Source organism: Otolemur garnettii, unplaced genomic scaffold, assembly GCF_000181295.1.
Source record: "Otolemur garnettii isolate 467f Iridium unplaced genomic scaffold, OtoGar3 scaffold00016, whole genome shotgun sequence".
NCBI classification, from domain to species: domain Eukaryota; kingdom Metazoa; phylum Chordata; class Mammalia; order Primates; family Galagidae; genus Otolemur; species Otolemur garnettii.
This window is the reverse complement of record NW_003852411.1, coordinates 26,320,640-26,340,894: the sequence shown is the minus strand read 5'-3', so window position 1 is coordinate 26,340,894 and position 20,255 is coordinate 26,320,640. Positions and strand designations below refer to the sequence as shown.

The 20,255-nt window shown below is 47.0% G+C and overlaps 1 protein-coding gene across 3 annotated transcripts in view; it reads right to left on the bottom strand.

The window, feature by feature from the left end:
- The window catches only part of RXRG (retinoid X receptor gamma), a 44,286-nt gene that overhangs the window by 7,458 nt on the left and 16,573 nt on the right, over positions 1 to 20,255 (bottom strand). Inside the window, exons 2-7 of one of the 3 annotated variants that reach the window (XM_003785749.2) lie at positions 19,582 to 19,829; positions 10,416 to 10,560; positions 7,823 to 8,002; positions 1,709 to 1,869; positions 1,459 to 1,588; positions 227 to 359 (exon numbers count right to left, since the gene is read on the bottom strand). In XM_003785749.2, coding sequence (XP_003785797.1) covers positions 227 to 359; positions 1,459 to 1,588; positions 1,709 to 1,869; positions 7,823 to 8,002; positions 10,416 to 10,560; positions 19,582 to 19,829 — 997 coding nt within the window. Of the gene's footprint in view, positions 1 to 226; positions 360 to 1,458; positions 1,589 to 1,708; positions 1,870 to 7,822; positions 8,003 to 10,415; positions 10,561 to 15,854; positions 16,090 to 19,581; positions 19,830 to 20,255 lie in introns of those variants that run through there. The other 2 variants (XM_012802609.1, XM_023510802.1) reach the window with 2 other exon arrangements.

Genomic DNA, 20,255 nt, shown 5'->3' with positions numbered 1-20,255 from the left:
CCATGCTGGCCTCTGAGTGGTTCTACCCCTATTGTGATCTCAACCTTTCTTTTAGTCCTCTCTCAATCCCCAGGTTTACATTATCCTGTGCTTAATGGTCTCTGCAGAGTCTTGTGCAACTCATCCTACATCCCAGCACAACCCACAGGTTCATGCCCATGAGTGAATCCACGTATACACACATGTGTGTACACACACGCGCACACAGGAAGCAGAAGGCAGACACCTGTCAAAGATGGAGCCGACCCCAGCGCTGTGGGCACTGCTCCGGTGGACGTGTAATCCTGTGGCCAGAAGGATGCCATCCTGCACGGAAACCGAGCGGTGGGAGAAGGAAGCAATCAGCAATTCATTCCACCCTGCAAGGATAAGGAGGAGGCCTTGAGGGAAAGCAGACCGCATTCTTGCTTCCTCGATATCATCCAATGCATGTATCATTAGCCCGTGTGATACCAGCAGAACTGAAAATCTAGGGAGGTTAGGAATTAGCTCAAGATGACACAGCTAATTAGTAAAGAAACAAAGGATAAGAACGGGGCCTCTGACTTTCAGCTGTGTATAGCCCCCACCATCTCTCGGAGGCAACTCCGAATGACAGCTTGAGGACGAGGGCTCTTTTTTTTTTTTAATCAGTGAACAAATACAGATTGAACATTTAGCAGATAACGGTCACTGTTAGCTGCCACGGTGGATAAAGCAAATACACCTTGCAGTTTCTGCCCCCAGGACCTGACAACCTAGTTCTAATTCTTCGGCGTTGTCTGGTAACACCCAGCACAGTGTGCAGCTTTCAGTCAGCGCTCAGGGACTGCTCGTTATCTGACGGATGAATGGGGGGACTGCCTCCCAGCACTCAGCCAATCTTCGTGAAATTTCCCTGCTGGCTCAGTGACAAGGAGGAGATATGGCATATGTCAGCGGACTGCACAGTGTCCCAGAAATAGGAGACAGGGGAGGATATGGCACACGGAATCTTAAAATAGAAACAGACCTTAGAGTCCATTTAGAAGGTGTATAAGCGTGAGCAAAACTCTTGGGTCTCTTTGTCTCACCTGTGAAATGGGACCATCTCTAGCTGCCAATTTCATTACCATAAGGAAGCACTGCTGTAAATCATCCTCAATAAAAGTGATTTAACAGTCTTTGAAAAATAAATGCAAATCAGAAAGCCATGGTAAAAAAAAATTGCAGTCCCAGCCTGCTGTTGGCAATGTTTCATTTGGGAATGAAAGTTGTTTGTTTTTTTGTTTGTTTTGAGGGGGGGTCTACCCAAATTTAACAGCTTACAAGTAAACATAAAAAATCATAACTCTGGCCAGGGTTAACTTATCATCAACCAGGTACCCAGCTTGGACGGGGTGTGGCTCCATCAGGTCACTTTTTTTAGGATCCCACCCGTAATTTCAAACTGGCAGCCCAGGTTACCGTCCCAACAAAAGAGAAGCCAGTGTGTTTTACCTGCCCGGAGCAGAATGACCTGGTCTTCCAAAGTGAGATCAGAGAAGTGGGGGATGCGCTTGGCCCATTCAACAAGGGTGAAAAGCTGCTTATCGGCCGCGTGACATATGTTGGTAACAGGGTCATTTGTCTGAAAAAGGAACAAAGTGCTGTGAGTACTGTGAGTGACAGGCTCTGGGGCCCTAATACGTACCCCCATCTCCAGTCCCCCGCTCTCCATGCAGACGGATGGGGGGCCAAGCCCACATACCGAGTTCTCCATGTTCATGTCACCGTAGGATTCAGTCTTTGGTTCAACAGCGAGTTCGGCTTCTAGGATCCTCTCCACGGGCATGTCTTCGTGGCCGCCGCCGGCACATTCCACCTCGCTCTCGGCTCGCTCCCGGCTCCTCTGCCTTTCTTCTTGCACAGCTGACATGCAGCGGGACGTGCTGAGGTTACTAGAATGCCCAGGGAAACTGCCGGAAACTCGGTTACCTACCTACACCTCAACTGCCTCATCTGTCAAATGAAGATCACTACGGAACTGATGAGGGATGTTTGTAGCGTCGACAGGTGAACCGAGAAAGGCTATTTGCATGTGCCCGGGAACCAGAGGTTCTTTGGTCCATACTCTTTGCCATGTATCATGGTGACCCTGCTGAGAAGTTTGCATGTGAAGCTTTCACAAACTCCTGTCCTACCCTCTGTGATAATAAGCCCCTGTCTCCTTGCCATCCCGGAAGTCCCCTGCACTTTTCTCCCTTTCCCTGCTGCCTCTAAGAAGCTGGGAGCATGAAACGGTTAAGCAGACCGCATATTCCTTTAAAAACTCCCCCCGCCAGACCCTGTACATCATCCCTGGCATTCACGTCCCATTAGGTCTGCCCCTTGTGCACGAGCTTGCACACACCATCACCTGATCCGACTTGTCAGGGAAGATCTTCAGGGAGCCAACTGTGGGCATTTAGTAAGTGAAGGGGTGGAGGGATGTCACCCAGATGACATTTCAGAATCAGCCGCTGATTTGGGAGGTGGGGGGAGGGTACGTAAGCAAAAGCGTAGGTTGGAATTATCTCAGCCTCCCCAAAACTTTTCATCGAGGCTCACTGCACCTCTCAGAACACTATGGGTCTGCACATTAGTAGGTAGTCGACCCCCCTGTTCCCAATTCTGCCCTCTTCACTGGGGGAATAGTTTCTGCTGGGCTGGTTTCCATCCTCTAGAAGGCCGTGCTTTCCATCTTATTCCCAGCAGCAATAAGCAGAATTCAATATTAGGACCCACTTGTTTAATAACCCAAGAGTCCAGGAAATCACCCCGTGAGTGATGACTAGCCTGAAACTCCAAGACAACCACACCACTAGGAAGTCCTTCCTCTCCGCTTCTCTGCTTTCGTCCCCAGAGTCTACGTGCAAAAGCACCTCTGACTCTCTGAGGCTGCAACGAGCCACACGGTTGCAGAATGGACTGAACTGGGGTGCAGCACACCCAGGCTGCCGTGCGGTGATCAACATCACTGATCTTACCAGGTAGGTCAGAGAAGGGCACGATGGCAGAACACAACTTACACTTCACGGCCTAGGAGAGATAGGCTGAAAAGTCTCCAGATGAGAACGGTACTGTGCGGTTGGGAGAGTGCAAGGAAGGAAGGGAGGGAGAGAGGGAGGGAAATGAGGAAGGAGAAAACAAGGCAGGGGGGCAGGAAGAGAGGAATAGAAAGGGGAGAGAACAGGAAGGAGAAAATAGGAGAGAGACGAGCAAAAACCATGTGACTCTGAGTCAAAGAAATCTTCAAAATGCAGCCCTGATGTGTACCTGCAAAATGCCACTGGACATAGCCCTTAGCCTAGTAAGCCTCCCTTTCCTTATCTATAAAGCAGGGATTGTAGAACTCAACTGAAACGATTTTGTGGGAATTAATGAAATAATTATTTAAAAAAATCAGTGCAAGTCACTCTTTCCTCTTTCCTTTCTCTTTTTTTACCCCCTTGGGCTTGTCTCTCCCTTTTGGCCTCTTCTTCCTTCTCCTCGTTTCTGTTCCTCTTTCTGTCTCATCCTTACTTTGTGTTCACTCTGTCAGTCTTCATCTACTAACAACATATAGATGTTATAATATGCATTTTTATGTCATTGGATTTTAATGTAGTTGACTAAAGTTGAATGCTTCCTGTATTAATTTTTCTTAAGTTACTGGGCTTCTAATTGTCTTGATTTTAAAAGTTGAGGGAGGCTGGACATGGTGGCTGACACCTGTAAACCCAGTGCTTTGGGAGCCCACATTGGGAGGGTTCCTTGAGGATAGGAGTTCAGATCAGCCTGGACAGTATAGCAAGACCCCATCTCAACAAAAAAATTTTAAAAGTCAGCCAGGTATTGTGGCCCAAGCCTGTAGTTCTACCTACTTAGAAGGCTGAGGCGGGGTGGGGGGGTCATCTGAGCTCAAGACTCCGAGGTTACAGTGAGCTATAATCACACTAATGCACTGGGCAATAGCAAAGACTGTCTCTAAAAAGATCAAAATAAAAATCTGAGGGAAAGCACACAAAGTTAAGTTTCACTTATGGTCCTCAATTAATTTCTTCTATAGACTTATAACCTTCAGGGAAAATAACCTTCAAGCTTCAAAAGAAATATCCTTGGTTTGAGGGAATTAGATTCTAATTTCAACTTTGCCATTAACTGAGCAACCTTTTGCTATTCACTTTTCGTCTTTGTGCCATAAATCTTAACTGTCATAACTGAGGAGTCACACACCTGTTGTTGGAGGATATCTTCTATTTGGCAGACATCGTGAGCTACAGCTCCGGCATGCATCAGGGTACAGCTAAGCGCCCTTGGATGATCTAAAATAGTACCCAACTCCTGCCTTACGATGGGATTTTATCCATTCGTCCAACATATGTTCATTACAAATTTATGACACTAGCCAAATTTATGGCCCTCCTTCTCTGTGTCACGAATTATGCTCAACAATTATACAGACTATATTTCATTTGATCTTCCCAATAACCCTCGGAGCACTTAGCAGCCCTAGAGAAACTAGGTAACCTGCCTGCGGCCACAGAGGCAGGCAGTAGTGGAGTCAGCATGTGAGCCCCCAGGGGCTGCCTTCCAAAGCCATCTCTAATCCCTCTGTGCTGCATCCAAGGTGCTGGGCCAGGTAAGGGCGCCACTGCTGCCCACGAACAGGCTCAAAGAAAATCCACTCGCTAATTTTGAAACTACTTGTATGTGACCAGAAATCATGGAAATAGACTTCCTCAGAACCAGCAAGGAGGCCTGGGAGTCAGAGGGTTCCAGTCCTACACAAATTCTGCCATTCGCTTGCTATATAAGCTTGGGCAGGTCCCTATCTTCTCTGAACCTCTGTTTCTTCTTTCAGGAAATGGGTGTGTTACACAGGAGGATAGCAAATGTCCATTCCAGCTTTAACATTATATCTAAAAGGGCCACAGGCCCTGGCTCCGAGTCCCAGGCAGGTGAATTCTGAGCCTACCTCAATTCCATCTCGTCCTATCTGTGTAATTTCTACAGCCTCTCTCAGTTACCTGCTCCAGAATGTTGTCATTCTTGTCCTCAGGAAGGTTTCTAAACTAAGCCCCAAATTCTGGAAATCAAGGCCAGAAATGATGGTGGTGACGGGAAGGCTGTCCGATGGCCTTTTGAAGGTGACCCCTCCCCTAGAGAGATGAGGAAGTGATTCACTCTTTGCCTCTCTGTCAGGGTAAATGGTACCAACCTCTTTAGAAATTTCTCTAAGAGTTCCTCTCCTCTTCTTATTTATACTACTCAGCTTGTTGTTACTTCTGTTTCTCCACATCCTTTTGAAGAAGCAAAAACTGGGTCTAATACTCTATTAAAGTAGCAGAACAATGTCAGATTTAAAAGAGCTGCCCAGTCTCTTACAATTCATATTTCCCTGTTTTATTTACCATTTCTTTCTTTTCTTTTCTTTTTTAATGAAAGAACTACACTCCCCCCGCCCCGCCCCATTTGTTCCATTGACCGTTCTGATCCTAACTGAGCTGGGGGATACTCAGTTTGAGTTTGGAGAGATAAATTAGACTCACTATAATGAAGTAGGAATGACAGCTTCTCTGACGGAGGCCATTTACCTTCCTTTAATTTAATATCATGTGCTTAATGGAAACTGTTATTTTTCCAAGTGAACTTGAAACCTATCTGTCCTGGGGTGGGGGCAGTGACCCCTGCAGCCAGTATGTCTAGCCAGTAGGAAACATACTTGGTGGTCATTAATTTCATGTTTTGACAATAACAGCGTGGGAAACCACAAGGGGTATCAGTTGCATCCTGCTCGAAAGGAGACTTCGAAAGTCTTCCCCAGCAGATATTTCACATCATACGTTCCAATCCCTACCATCGCTGCTCCCCCGTCATGGCAACTATAACATGAGCACAAAGAAAGCACTCTATTAATACTCAGTGAATGAATGAGTCATTTTCAGGAGCTCCCGCATTTCAAAGACTTCTGGTTTCAGCATTCAGTTTAAGCCAGCTCTTCAACAATTCATTAAATGGCTACAATGCACTATCATCGTCACTGGTGGTGCAGCCGGAGAAATGGAAAGCAGACAGAACCCCCGCCCTCAAGGATTCAGACAGTAAGCAAGATAAATAAGTGTGAACACCTCTGCCTTCATGGACGCAGACCGTAAACAAGATAAATTAGTGTGTTAGATAGTGATAAATGCCATAGAAAAGAGACAAGGAAAGGCTGGGGATGGCTGATTCCATTTTAAACAGAGTAACCAGGCAAGGCTTTGCTGAGAAGGGAATAACTAAGTAAAGATCTGAAGGAAGAGAAGACATGAGCCATGCGGATACCTGGGAAGAAAGCATTACAGACAGACAGTAGGTGCAAAGGCCCTGAGGTAGGAGCACCCCTGGTGTGCTTGAGGATCAGCAAAGAGGCCAGGAAGGCTGAAGCAGAGAGACAACGGAGCATCCAGACCCCATACAACTCTGACGTCCTAGCAAAGATTTTGTCTCTGTTCCCGGTGAGAAGGGCAGACCCTGAAGAATCTTGTTAAGAGCCTCACTCGGCTGCTCTGCCAAGAAGACTGTAGGAAGACACAGATGGGGGCAGGGAGGTGTCTTAAGGTGCTGCTTGGATTATTATGAAAGATATAGGTGGCTTCAATTAGGGGGGTAGTAGGAAAAGTGGTGAAACTTGGCAAGATTCTGAGCATATTTTGAGGAAGAGACAAGATTTCCCCCACCCATTGCAGGTGGTATAACAAAGAAAGAGGCTAGTCAAAGGTTTCTGGTCTGAGCAACTGAAAAATGGAACAGCCATCCCTTGAGCAGGGAAGACTGTGGGGTGTGGGGCAGCCTGTCGGGAACTCAGATCTGAGTCTGTGCGATTGTGGTTAGAAGCTGGAGTGCTCAGTTCCTGCAGATCAGGGCAACAGGGGAGATGTAAGACCTGGGTCTATCCACTCATTGCCTGCCTGTGGCTCCGTGGGAAACTTGCCTCGCCTCCCCGAGCCTCCTCATCTGCTGCAGTTACAGCTGCTAAGATGATTCTTAGGTGCCGTCTCTATCTCAACATGCTGAGAGTCCAGGAATATTTCTTCTTCCTGTTGTCAGCCTTCCCTCTTAGCAGGGCACAAAGAACCTGTTCCCTCATGGGTCTTTTCAGTGTGACTCCCCCTCCACACAGAAAAGAAGTTCCTTAAGAAAGAGGAGCCCCCGGGACTGACTGAATACCCGTTGCTATCTCCCAGTGAAGGGCAAGACCCCTCACTGTAAAATCTATTAAGATTCCCCACTAACCCCACGTACCTGCTTGAGTTCACTAGTTAATTAACTGCCCCCGTCCATTTATTTGTGTTACTTAATGGAAAGACTTTTCGATCTTTTAAAGGAACGGAAAGCACTTGCAGATTTTTTCCCCTGACACTAGAATAGCTCAGCTAACACATACCATACATTGAAATATGTAACAGACTAAATGTACAATGGTCATCCCTCTGAATGAGAAGGCCTGGTCTGTTGGACCTGTGTCATGCCGAGGATGCCCAAGGACAATGGAATATGACAATGTGCAAGAATCTATAGCACACCGAGGTCATAAAGGCCCAGGGAGTAAAATCAGATCTGCAGTTTTCCCCAGCATGAGGATCAGAGGGGAGAAGTCGGCCCTATGCTGAAGGCGAGGCCGACATTCCACTGAAGATGGCTTTTGACCTCTTTGCTCTGGAGATGCACATTTCTCAGGGCAGAGGGACAGTCAGCTGCGACACTTGAGGTATCGTGGGACACTCAGTCACCCGAACGTCTCCTCGGACTCTTCCTTCCCACATGGTCCACCCCAGCAGGGCTCTTTCCCATGCACCTGTCTCCCGAGGGGGGACCTCACCTTCCCTCTTCATGCCCATGACAAGGCACTTCTGATAGCGACAGTACTGGCAGCGGTTGCGCTGGCGCTTGTCAATGAGGCAGTCTTTATTGTCTCGACACGTGTAGATGAGGTCTTTCCTTATGGTTCTCTTGAAGAAACCTTTGCAGCCTTCACAACTGTACACCCCATAGTGCTTTCCTGGTTACAAGAAAAGAAGAGTCCATAAACTGGCCTTGTGTTCATCTGGCTCATTCATTCAAAAGAACCCCTTGGCTCTCCCCTAGGGAAACAGGCACATCAACTAGGTGCTGGGATGGAAAGTAGATAGTAACTAGCAAAAAATGCAGGCTTGATCAGGAACGGAACTAAGATGGAGCAAATACACTTCTCCTGTGTATTCCCTCTTGCTACTATTTCCAGATAGCATTATTAGAAAATTCCTTCCCTAAGTTTTTGCTTACATCTAGTTTTTTTTTCAAGGCAACTCCTGGGTTTGGTTAAGCAAATGCTCTGCCTCGGTTCAAGATACTGGTGTACATTGTGTGTGTGTGTGTGTGTGTGTGTGTGTATACATATATATAAATGCTGGTCATGTATTATCTAGCAGGAAAAGAACTTCCACAGCTTCACTAATATTTATCCCTAACTGAGGCCCAAGTTCATAGGAAACCCACTTAAAATTATTATCCTCTACCACAAACTTTGTGGTCCTGATATATAAAATTTTAAGTATTACTGCCAAATAAATTGGTATATGATCTTAATATCATACTATGGCACTCAGTCTTGAGGTATGCCATAAAGATCTGACAGCAGGTAGACCCAGAATAATCTAGTGTGTGTTTCAGGGCTCTTATTAGCTGCTCCACACATTCAGTTTTTAATTACCCCAGGTAGAGGTGGCCAATTTGTATGAGGAGAGCCACCAGGCCCATCCCCTCATAGACATCGTAACTCAATCACAATACTCTTTCTAAGTAAAAATCTTCTTGCTGCTGTACACCAGGCATCTAGGCTTAATTAACTGAAATTACAAAACTTTAAAAATACAAGAAAACAAATTGTCTCAAACAGCTATGATTCTTTTTTTTTTTTTTTTTTTTTTTTTTTGAGACAGAGCCTCAAGCTATCACCCTAGGTAGAGTGCTGTAGCAACCTCCAACTCCTGGGCTCAAGCGATTCTCCTGCCTCTGCCTCCCAAGTAGCTGGGACTACCAGCACCCATCACAATGCCTGGCTATTTTTTTGTTTCAGCTGTCATTGTTGTTTGGTGGGGCCAGGCTGGATTCAAACCCACCACCTTAGGTGTATGTGGCCGGCACCTTAGCTGCTTGAGCCACAGGGGCCGAGCCAACATCTGTGATTCTTGAGTGTAATATGTGATGCCACCGAGCTATCCACCTGCCAGGTTTTATTTAGGTTCCCAGCATGCCAGGAGTTTGCATTGCAGAGGACGCCACCCTAAGATGAAATGGCAGCAGAAAGAGCCTGCCTGGAGGAAAGCTTCTGCCTAATTAATTGACCACACTAATTTACTAAACTCACAGCAATGATAAATACGAGATTTTATCCCGGGCTCCAACAACCGAATGCTGTCAGCTCTGAAATACAATATTTGTCTTAGAGAAACATGGCACCAATTTGTCAGCTGTGTGACACAGTCATTTCCATGGCTTTTTAATATATGAATGAGCCTCCCAGACTTTCAGCTAAAATAACCACTGCAGAGGAGGGAACACTCTGGCAGGCTGTGGCCAGCACTCTGTGAGGGCAGTGGCCAAGGCTGCATGATTTGGAAAGGATTTTTGAGAGCAAACAAACCCCAGCCATGTAGCTAAATAAGCTGCGGGAAGCTGGAACTTTCAATGGCATGACATTCTGTCGTGGCTGTGGAGACAATAAGAGGATGAGGAGACGGTCAGCCATCGCGGACAGCTCTTGTTTTTCAAATCATCAAATTAGAGATTCCAATGAGTTGAACATCGGTGGGGAGGGAGACAGAGGGCAGGAAGGATGGAGAAGAAGGGAAAGAAGTCAGGGAAGAAGGAACTTGGGCAAAAGCAAAACAGGACTAAAGATGAATTAGTGAAAACACATTTGCTTTTGCCCATAAAATCATGTTGCAGAAGAAAATATGCTAAACTCCAAAGGCTCATCTTTCTTGGGTATATTACGGGCAATTTCTTACTTTTTCTTTGTAGTCTCCTAATTCCATTTTTCTACATCAGGACATTTTGTTTATAATTATTTATTAGGGACTTTTTAAAATTTTTTTATAAAACTTCAAGGATAATCTGGCTTGAGATACTTGATAATTACAACAGTTTCTCTATCCCAGATATACACGCAATCGTGTGGCTCTAAAGAGGGGCTTCGGAAACGTTGCCTGTACATTTAATCCTCAAAAATGCAACTGTACTTTCAATGCATCGAGACTGCAGCCTATGAACCCAGTGACAGAAAGGCATAGGCAGGGACCCCGGCTGGACCATCCTAAAGGGCTGATTTTCTTTCATTGGGTACAAAGCCTCCAGATGGACAGGGGAACAACCCCCTCTCTGGGACCCTGTCCCCTGAGACCCATGGCAGGGCCGCCAGCTTTTGCACGTACCTGAGGATCTATCCCCACAGATGGCACAGATGTGTTTAACCAGAGACCCAGGGCTGGTGGATGGGTAGTTCATGTTTCCAATCCCGGGAAGCCCCGGTAAGGGTTTGATGTCCTCTGAACTGCTGACACTGTTGACCACATTTAGCTGCCAGAAGAAAAAAAAAAACACCGTGAAGCCCAGAGCCAGAGTAAATCCAATCCCAAGACCTGAGGCAGTGAGAGCAAACTTGGAAAAAAACAAGTTCTATTTCAAGAAGTAGTTTCTAAGTGCGGAGTACGGGAAGCTGCCTACCTGCGATGGGCATTGAAGGGAGAGAGAAAAGTGGCTCAAGAGGAACAAAATCATTTCTAGAAGCCAAAACCTAAACCAAAAGTATCTCCATTCTCTCTCTCTCTCTCTCTCTCTCTCTCTTTTTTTTGAGACAGAGTGCCATAGCATAATAGTTCACAACAACCTTACACTCTTGGCCTCAAGTGATTCACTTGCCCCAGCCTCCTGAGTAACCGGGACTACAGATGCCCACCACAACGCCCGGCTATTTTTAGAGACAGGGTCTTGCTCTTCCTCAGGCTGGGCTTGGACTTATTTTATTCATGTATTTTATTTGAACTCGAAATCCATGCCAAACTCCATGCCTAGGCCAAGACCAGCTGTGTGTTTTTAAATTGTTATCACCTACCCACTGCCTATTAAACAGTGCTCCAGGAGAAGCTGTGGCCCTCAGGCAACAGTCTTACTCCAGGGGTGAGAGCATCTTAGGTGTGCCACAAAAATTTTAAAGATCATTAATTAAATTATTCCCCAAAGAAGTTCAAAGCACTGTAAGTATATTCTCTTTTTTTTAATCAACATAATTTAAGTGAGCCATGGAAGTTTAACTATAGGTTCAAGCGTGCCGTGTGATTAAAAAAAATGTTGAAAACCATTGACTTGCACATAAGAGAGCCAATCAAAAAAATGCAGATCCACTCATTAGCCAATCAACAGACACACCCCAAGTGCTCATAGTGCCAGGCACCATGCCAGGCTCTGGGATACAAAAGTAAGAAAAATACACATGAAGAAGGAGTTCATACCAAAATAGAAGAGAAGGATTTGAGTGAGTAACGGTCATCTTGATGAGTCCACTGGAGATGCTAACTCAACTGCTAAATCATTGCATTAGTACCAAAAATTGGGTTTAAAAAAGCTCTGATCATGCTCTTGAGCTTGTTTGTCACTCACATATTCTCTTCCCATGAAACTGCAGAATCTGTAGAGCCTGAGATTGTCTCTGCCTCATTTTCTCTGTGCCCTCCCCATGAGGCCCGGCACACAGTGTGGAGCTGGTAGATTTAAATGCTGTATATGGGTCACTATGAAAGTTTCGAGACAGACTGTGTTAGGGTCTATTATTTCACTTCCAAGAACCACGGTCAGCAGTGTCCTTTCTGATTCACCTGTGCAAGTTTCAACTTGCTCAGCTGATTGGTGTAGCTGAGAGGCTTCATTTGTTTCCGTCCACATGGATTTTACATTTATTGATTTTTGTGTATCTCCAAACTTTTGTCATGACCCGCGTATAAAGGAATCTTCTGTTATCCCTTTCCTCATCCCTTATTACCCCTCTGCCTCCCGTGTTCTTGGAATGATTACTAAGAAACAGCTGCTAAGTGTTTTGTATTCACCAAATAAGTTGAATGATTATAAACCAGTCGTCCAATCAGTTCTATTTCACAGTATCCATGGAAACAGAGCAACATACTAGGCCCCGGGAAGGGAGATATAAAACCTAGAAGGTATGTCTCTCATTTCTCCAAAATGTACAATCTTATCAAGGTGTCAGAACATGCACAGAAATTAAGAACACTTCCAAGCAGATGCAGATGAAGGAGGCGTGGCATATGCATGCATTCAAGTATCCAGTAGAGACACCTGGCAAAAATCTGGGGGTAGAAAGGAGGGCCTCCTGACTCCCTATGGTCCATCTGAATTTTCAATCACATTGCCTAAGGCCGGATACAGTGGCTCAAGCCTATAATCCTAGCACTCTAGGAGGCCGAGGTGGTGGATTGCCTGAGTTCACAGGTTCAACACCAGCCTGAGCCAGAGTGAGACCCCATCTCTAAAAACTATCCAGGTGGGGCAGTACCTGTGGCTCTAAGGAGTAGGGCACCAGCCCCAAATACCGGAGGTGGTGGGTTCAAACCCAGCCCCAGCCAAAAGTGTAAAATATATATATATATATATACATATATATCTTCAGGCATTGTGTGGGGGTGCCTATAGTCCCAGCTACTTGGGAGGCTGAAATAAGAGAAATGCTTGAGTCCAAGAGTTTGAGGTTGCTGTGAGCTATCTACCAAGGGCAACAAAATAAAACTCTGTCAAAAAAAAAAAAAATCACATTGCATAAACAAAATGACTCTAATTCTCAAACCAAACCCAAGGTAGGATTTTCCTCTTGATTCAAAGCCTTTGGGAGAGAAGGAATGATCAATAAAACATAAATCTATGACAGAGGCTGAGTTAGATTTCTTCTCAATTCACTAAGCAAATATTTACCAAGCATAAGAGGTAGACAGAGGCTTGGGGTTAAAACGCTGTGAGACATGACATACAAGAGGGGAAAAAAAGACGCAGCCTTTAGGGCCTTGCTTTAAAATCAAAGTCCACGGGAATTTTAAAAAATTAATCTGCATCATGGATGAAGGCACATACTGGTTAAAGAATTCCTCCCCGCCCCCACTTTTTTCTAAACAAGGCTAAGATGAGACATCTGGAATATGTATCCAGTATTTTGCTTTGTCTTGGTTTAGTAAAGTGGCTGTTGACCCTGGGGGCTGGGAAAAAAACATTGCCTGGGCCCCGAGCCTACAGATTCGGACTCAGTAGCCTGAGGTAGCACTGTGGCACCATCATCTCTTTAAGCTTATCAGATACTAATGTGAAGCCGGGTTAAGAGCCACCAGGGTAGTGTGGATCCTGTCAGTGTGACTTCTAGGCAACAACTTTTCCCCAAGGCCTCAAGGAAACAGAGATTAGCACTTAGATCTGCACCATGAAATGAAAGAATTTTAGGTCACGTAACCCCACAGAGAGAGCCTTTTAGCTAGTCATGGTTCTGTCCCCAGATCCTCAGATAGACAAGAAAGGTCATGGGTAAAGATGAGCCACCGTCACCTGGCGTGCAGGAGGATCCCACTCCCCATCCCCTCCAGTGGGACCAATTCCACTGCCCCCAGCCTGCAGCCATCACCAAAGAGTAATTATTGCCATTGCTACCATCTGTGGAAAGCCCACTCACTGCTAATTAATTCTGTTAATCCCCACAACAACCCTAAGAGATCTTCCTGTTTTTCAGATGAGGATATTGAGCCTTAAAGTGGTTTATTCATTTGTTCATTCAGAAATACTATGGAGATACAAAAAGGAAGAAGATGCAGGTACTGCCTCAAGGAACTGGCCATCGCCAGATTAAAAATCAGCTATGATAGTTTAGGAAGGAAAGATCACGAGCCAGTGAGATCAGGGAGGACTTCCTGAAGGAAGTGACATTTGAGCTGGGGCTTGACAGCCTTCAAAAATGGGTAGGATTTGCATGAACCAGTGATAGTCAAAAGGCTCTGAGGCCTAAAAAGACACCCAAGTGTTTATGGAGCAAACACACCCATGGGTAGGTGGCGGGGGTGGGGGGAGCTGAGAAGGGGCTGTGGCAGAGCCTGGGAACTAGATTGCCTGGCTGTAAGAATGAACTGAAGCTTCGGAGGCAGTGAGGAGCCATTAGAGTTTGGAGCAGGAGAATAATGCCCTGAGGCTCTGCCTTAGGGACTAAAGGAGGCGGCAGCATGAGAGAAGACTGGAGGAGACGGCGCAGTCCCAGTACCAGGTTACGTGACTTGACAGCTCCCGGTGGTTGGAGCTAGAACCTCAGACTCCTGGATCCTACGTCACCATTCCTCCTTCCCCACGTCATCTGCCTTGAGTAGCAGGAGAGTCTTGGCCCTCACCTCCCCCACCAGCTTCCCACCCACCTCCTTGACCAGGAACCCCTGGAAGGGCAGACTTTCTCTGGGGCACTGTCTGCCCAGTCTGAGCCCGCAGCCCTTCTCCAACACACCACTTCCTGAGTCGGATGGCAGTGGGAGGGTGTAGTTGGGACAAGTGAGTTAATGTTCTCTTCTCTGTCCTTCTCTCTGGCTGGCTTGGGGTTTGGGCTCAGAGCAATGGCAGATGAGATCAAAGGCAGCCATCAGAGCATAAACCCATTAGCTGCCTGGTCCCCAAGTCCCCCAGTCCCAGCTGTCTTGTTCCATTAGAAGCAGCTCTACTGAAATAAGCACTTAGAGCCGAGATCCATCAGGCAGCTCCTATCTGCGGCTGCACGCAAGCTGGCTGCTCCCAGAGAACGGCCTAGAAACATACTCGCCTACTGGCTTATCTTCCCTTTGCAGACTCAGCCCAGGACTGAATGCCTTCTGAATGCTTCTGTAGCCATCACAGAATATTGGCTCCTGCATTTTCAAGCTGTCTTCAGCCCAAATCATCCCACCAAAGGCCAGGCTGAAGAGAGGTGCTCCCGTTCTTGACCCCTTACAGTAGCACTTCTACAATCTAGTTAGGGTCTTTGTCATGACAAATAGTGAGCTCAGACCTCTGACCTGGGTTCTGGCCCACACCTGCCACTTTCCCACTGTGCCACCTTCCCCAGGTCATGCCCCTTAGCAGAGACTTCGTTTCCTCATCCCCAGCCTAGATTGGTGGTTTTCAAACCTCAAGTGCGCGTGGCAGGAGGCCAGGAGGCTGAGGCTGCAAAAACCAGGTCTATTGGCATTTGATGTGTATACTGGGCCACCAAATACATTTTCATTTGAGGAAAAGAATTTATGACTTAATATTTTTTATCCATCAGACTAGATAAACTTTAAGGTCTATCCCACCTCTAACATTTGCGGTTTTTATTCTCTAAGTTTTCTCTATAAAAATGCAAACAGATCTCAGAGGATAATAATTTAGTTATTAACAAATTAGATAAGCAGAAATTAGCAGGGCTAAAACCCAGGCCGGGCAGCACAGCTCAGCACGGGAGAAAAGAGATAGGAACGCTGGAAAGGCTTACAGAGCCTGGCTTAGAGGCCAGCCAACACACAGCACCTAGACAAATACACAGCGTCTCACACACACACACTCATAAAAAGGAACTCACTAAAACTCATTTGACATTCATAAAAATCCCTGTAATCAGGCAAGTATTTGTAACTGAGAAAAAGAAACTGAAACAAAAACACGTTTAAGTGACTTGCAAAATGTTACCCAGTCCCTGCTTCCGCACTAGCAGTTCTCAAGATCAAAAATTCAACAGGTACAGAAAGAGAAGCTCAAACAACCAAGCAGCAGAGCACAGAGTAGGTCCCTGCCTCCTGCTTCTCTGCCCCACGCTCTGCTCCAATCGTGCTTACCCAAGGCCCAGGTCACAGAAGGAGCACGCTTCTGTCACGAGTCCCCTCACACCCAATCCTGGGCAAGGCAGGCAAGATGCTTGAGAATCATCTGCCCAGATTATTCCGGGTCCAACTCACCGTGGCTAACATGGATGCCTTTTGTTCAGTGCCATCTTGTTAACTGGGCAAAGTTTTTGCTGCCATGTGGTTCCAGAGCCCAAGCCCAGTATGCTGTTCAGAGGCCGAGGCTGCTGAGCTCCACCAGCACTTGGCAAGCTTAATATAGCTCCCAAAAGCCAAACTTGGCCTTGGCCTCTGCACACAGCCCAGTTGGCCAGGACCAAAGCTTCCAGTTGACCTTTCAACCCCAATCCCTCTGTACAGACATATGGTCCAGGAACAGTGTGGCTCTGCTAGTCGCTCAGCCCTGCAGATAACTCGACCGGCCTGGTTTGGCTCAGTCAGACTCAAGTGTGGTTGCTAAAAGCAGCCTTGGAAGGAGGGTGCCTTGCCCAATTCCTACCCACAAGCCCCGTCACTCTATCGCCTCACCCTGCTTTATTTCCTCATAGATAGAGTGATTACTATCTGAAACCATCTTGTTTATTTTTGTCGTTCTTGCCTGTTACAGCGTAATTGCCACAGGGGTAGCAAGACTTTGGCCACCTTATTCAGTGCTTGTCCCTAAAACCGAGGACAGCAGTAAGTAGTGTTGATGCATAGTAGGTCCTCATGAATAGCTCTACTGGAATGATCAATGCCCTTCGCAAAATGGAGCTTTCATCTCAGAACATCAGGGTATCTTTCTGTCTCTAACCAGGGGCTTTCTCTCACCTTCCTGGAATCTGTCCACAGGAAAGAAAGGAATAAAGGGCAGATTATGGGCACCTCTGCTGATAACTGCAGGTGGGAGTGGCATCCATGCATCTATGCTGCTCATCCTGTCCCTGCTGCTCTGAGCAATGTGACAAAGAAATATATGCGTGTGCAGTTCACAGGTCCCCTTTCTCTGCTCCTTTCGGGTTCCTCCCCTACATCTATGACAGCACAGCCAACACCACATTGCAATTTCTCTGCATGATGTGGCCACCTCCCCTATGAGATTCCTGGGAGCATTGATTACTCATCCTTTAATCCTTGGCAGTCAACTGGCTGGGGTCACAGGGGTCACTGTTGAAGTCGACATATATCACAGCGCTAGGTAAATGCAGGGCTGGAGATCAGGAGACCAGGGTGCTGACCCTGGCTCTCTGGCGACTGGCTGTGTGAGCGGAGGACAAATCATTTGGGCTCCCTGAGTCTCATTCCTTCATTGATGGAATGAAGGATCTGGACAGGATGAATGGTCCTCAGCTGGGCAGGGGTGGAACAGTTAGAATCCCCTGTGGGGCTTAGGCAGCCTCCACAAGGGCCAAAATTTTGGATAAGAGAGAAATTTGGGGAAAGGGTCCTGCAGGTGAAAACCATTAGATTAGAAAGGGGGTGAAAAGGTCTGGCCAAATATGACCCACGGAAGTACTTCACTTGACCTGGGAGTGCTTTAAAATTCTTTGAATTTGAATGGCTTCCAGGGAGCAGGACGGCCCCCCCAGACCCCACCTGCCCTACTGACTACAAACACCCTCATTCGCTCACCTATGCCATCCCTGCACTGGGGCATCTCTAAGGCTGTCTCTGCTTTCTGTAACCCATGGAGCAATCCATTTTGAGGTCCTTACAATGGGCTCTAGTACACGTATTCTGTGGCCCCGCAGGACTTTGCTTTCTGAAGTGTCTCAGAAGAGGCTCTGGGCATAGTCTCTGAAGCTCTCTCTGCAGTAGCAGGAAGTGCTGACACAAGGGGACTCTTGCCTCTTCTTCCAACACTAAATTCAAAGGAGGCTTCAAGGCTGTATTAGTCAGTGTTCCCCAGAGAAGCAGAATTAATAGGAGGTAAATGTGTGTGTGTGTGTGTGTGTGTGTGTGTGTGTGTATTTACTACGAGCTTTATATTATAGGGAACTGTCTTATGTGACTATGGAGGCTGACAAGTCCCCAGATACAGAGGGAGAGTCAGCAAGCTGCAGACCCAGGGGAGCTGAGGACACAATCTGAAGTTCAGCAGGCTCAAGCCCAGGTGGAGCTGATGCTTCAATTCAAGGTGGGAGGCAGAAAAAAAATGAAGTCCTAATTCAAAGGCCACAAACATTTTCTTACACAGAGGAAGGTCAGCCTTTTTGCCCCATTCAAACCTTCAACTGATTGGATGACACCACCCACATTAGGGAGGGCAATTTGCTTTACTCAGTCTACCTATATAAATGTTAATCTCACTTGGAAACACTCAGAATAATGGTTAACCAAAACCTGTGACTGTCAAAACCATGTCATCAGTTAACCAAAACTATGTCACCTGCTCAGTCAAGCTGACATGTAAAATTAGCCATGATAAGGACCTACGAATTCTTCTTCTAGGCGTGCCATTGGTCAGAGCAGTGGGGAGAGAGGAAGGTATGAGGTAGGTGTGGTTGTTGTTCCTAATTCTTCACTTTCCCTAACTCCTCACATCTTTTCATTGCATCTTTGTAGTACCTCCCGCTAGGATAAACAAAGTCTAGTTCCTTGCCCCCTCAATGTTAGAATTGCCCTTACAGTTCTCTTGGGCTGATAGAATATTAGTATGATAGAATAAGAGCATTATGTGAGCAGAGACTTCAGCGTGCTTTCTGGATTTGGCTTGGCCTTCTGTACTCCTGTGAGATGCCATGAGAAAAGAATCCCCCAGGTAGCTGCTGCTGCTCCTTTAGCCTGGGACATAAGGAGCCTGCAGCCAAGTCCAGCTCACCCCGTGTCTAAAGCAGAGCTATCCTATCCTAATGCAGACTTGGGAGTGAGAAGATAAGTATTTGTTTTTGTAAATCATGGTGATTTGGGTGGCACCTGTGGCTCAAAGGAGAGGGTGCCAGCCCCATATACCAGAGGTGGCAGGTTCAAACCCAGCCCCGGCCAAAAGCTGCAAAAAAAAAAAAAAATCATGGTGATTTGGAGGCTGTTAGTTACACAGCATTATTGCAGCAACAGCCACTCTATAAGATAAGAAGGATGATGACCTGAGGGTGGCATTGCCAGGAGGGAGTAAAGGCATTGGGCCATCCTCTGAGCTCCACAGAGCAGCAACCCAGTGTTCACCACGCACATACACCTTCTCTGTTTTAGCAGAAGGCACACAGAATGAAGGTAAACTTTTCTTCTTGGCTTCCATAATCTCAGAGACAGCGTGAAACATAGTCTGCATTGTTCTAGATTCATCCATGTGCCACACCTGCCCATTTTCCCCCTCAGTTGTAAGCTCCTGGAGAGCAAGAACCATGTCCTGATCATTTCTACGAGAGCACGTGGCACTTCAATGATTCAATGAAATAGTCATTATTGAATTTAGAACAATAAAGGAGGTTCACCCCCACTGATGACACACATAGCCCTGAGATATGTTGAAATCACAGCTAGAACAGAACCATCAAAACCACAAGAGAGGCTCCCTTCTGGTCACAGTTTCCTGAACCACAAGGCATTGTCGGTTCTCCAGCACTGTTCAGCTTGAGGACGCATGTCATGAAGGCCTGCAGGGGGGAAGTCTGCAGAGACAGTCTGATCCCCTCAGCAAGCACATGTCAATCACCTGCTGGGTGCTGGGCCTGCTGCAGGAGCAGCCCAGGTGAAACCCTTGGAGATGGCTGGAAAGGCCAAGGAGAGGAAGGACACCTACCTGAGAGCTGGGTGGGGCAACCAAATTAATTCCTGGTGGTGCTGCCAGAGCTCCAGACGGCGGGCCCATGGCAGAGGTGATGACTCGATATGGAGAACCCAGGGCATTGAGGGGGGCCCCCACTGCACTCAGAGTCCGTGGGGCACTCACTGGGGTATCCGTGTAGCTGGGGTGGCTGTCCATTGGCTTCCCTGTGGACAAGGCTGCCGACGGGCTCATGGACGTGGAACCGGTGTGGCCAGGGGAGCCTGTAAGGAGAAGGAGAATATAGGTGGGTGAGGAAGTATGAAAAGGGGCCCTCTGGGGACAGAGGCCCAGCCCTGTCCTTGCTTTTGTTTCCTGTATCTTCTTTTTAGCTATACTTGAACATCTGGGAACACTAGGTGCTCACGTCTGCACAGAGCTGGTAGCATGAAGACCTGGAAAGGACAGAGAGAGGAGCGGGCCTGCCCTAGGACAGAAATCCCCACTGATGCTTTAGTTCTCGGGGGTGCTGCCTGGAGGCTGCCTGGGCTAAGTTAGACCCACACCAAGTGCACCAAGGGGCATGGCCCATAGATTCCAAGGCCTGGGCAATGTAGCTTGGGCCAGCCAGACCAGGAAGCTGAGTCAATACTGAACCCCCATACATGGGGTAGAGTGAGGAGATGTCCTGGCTGCTCCAGAATTCCCTG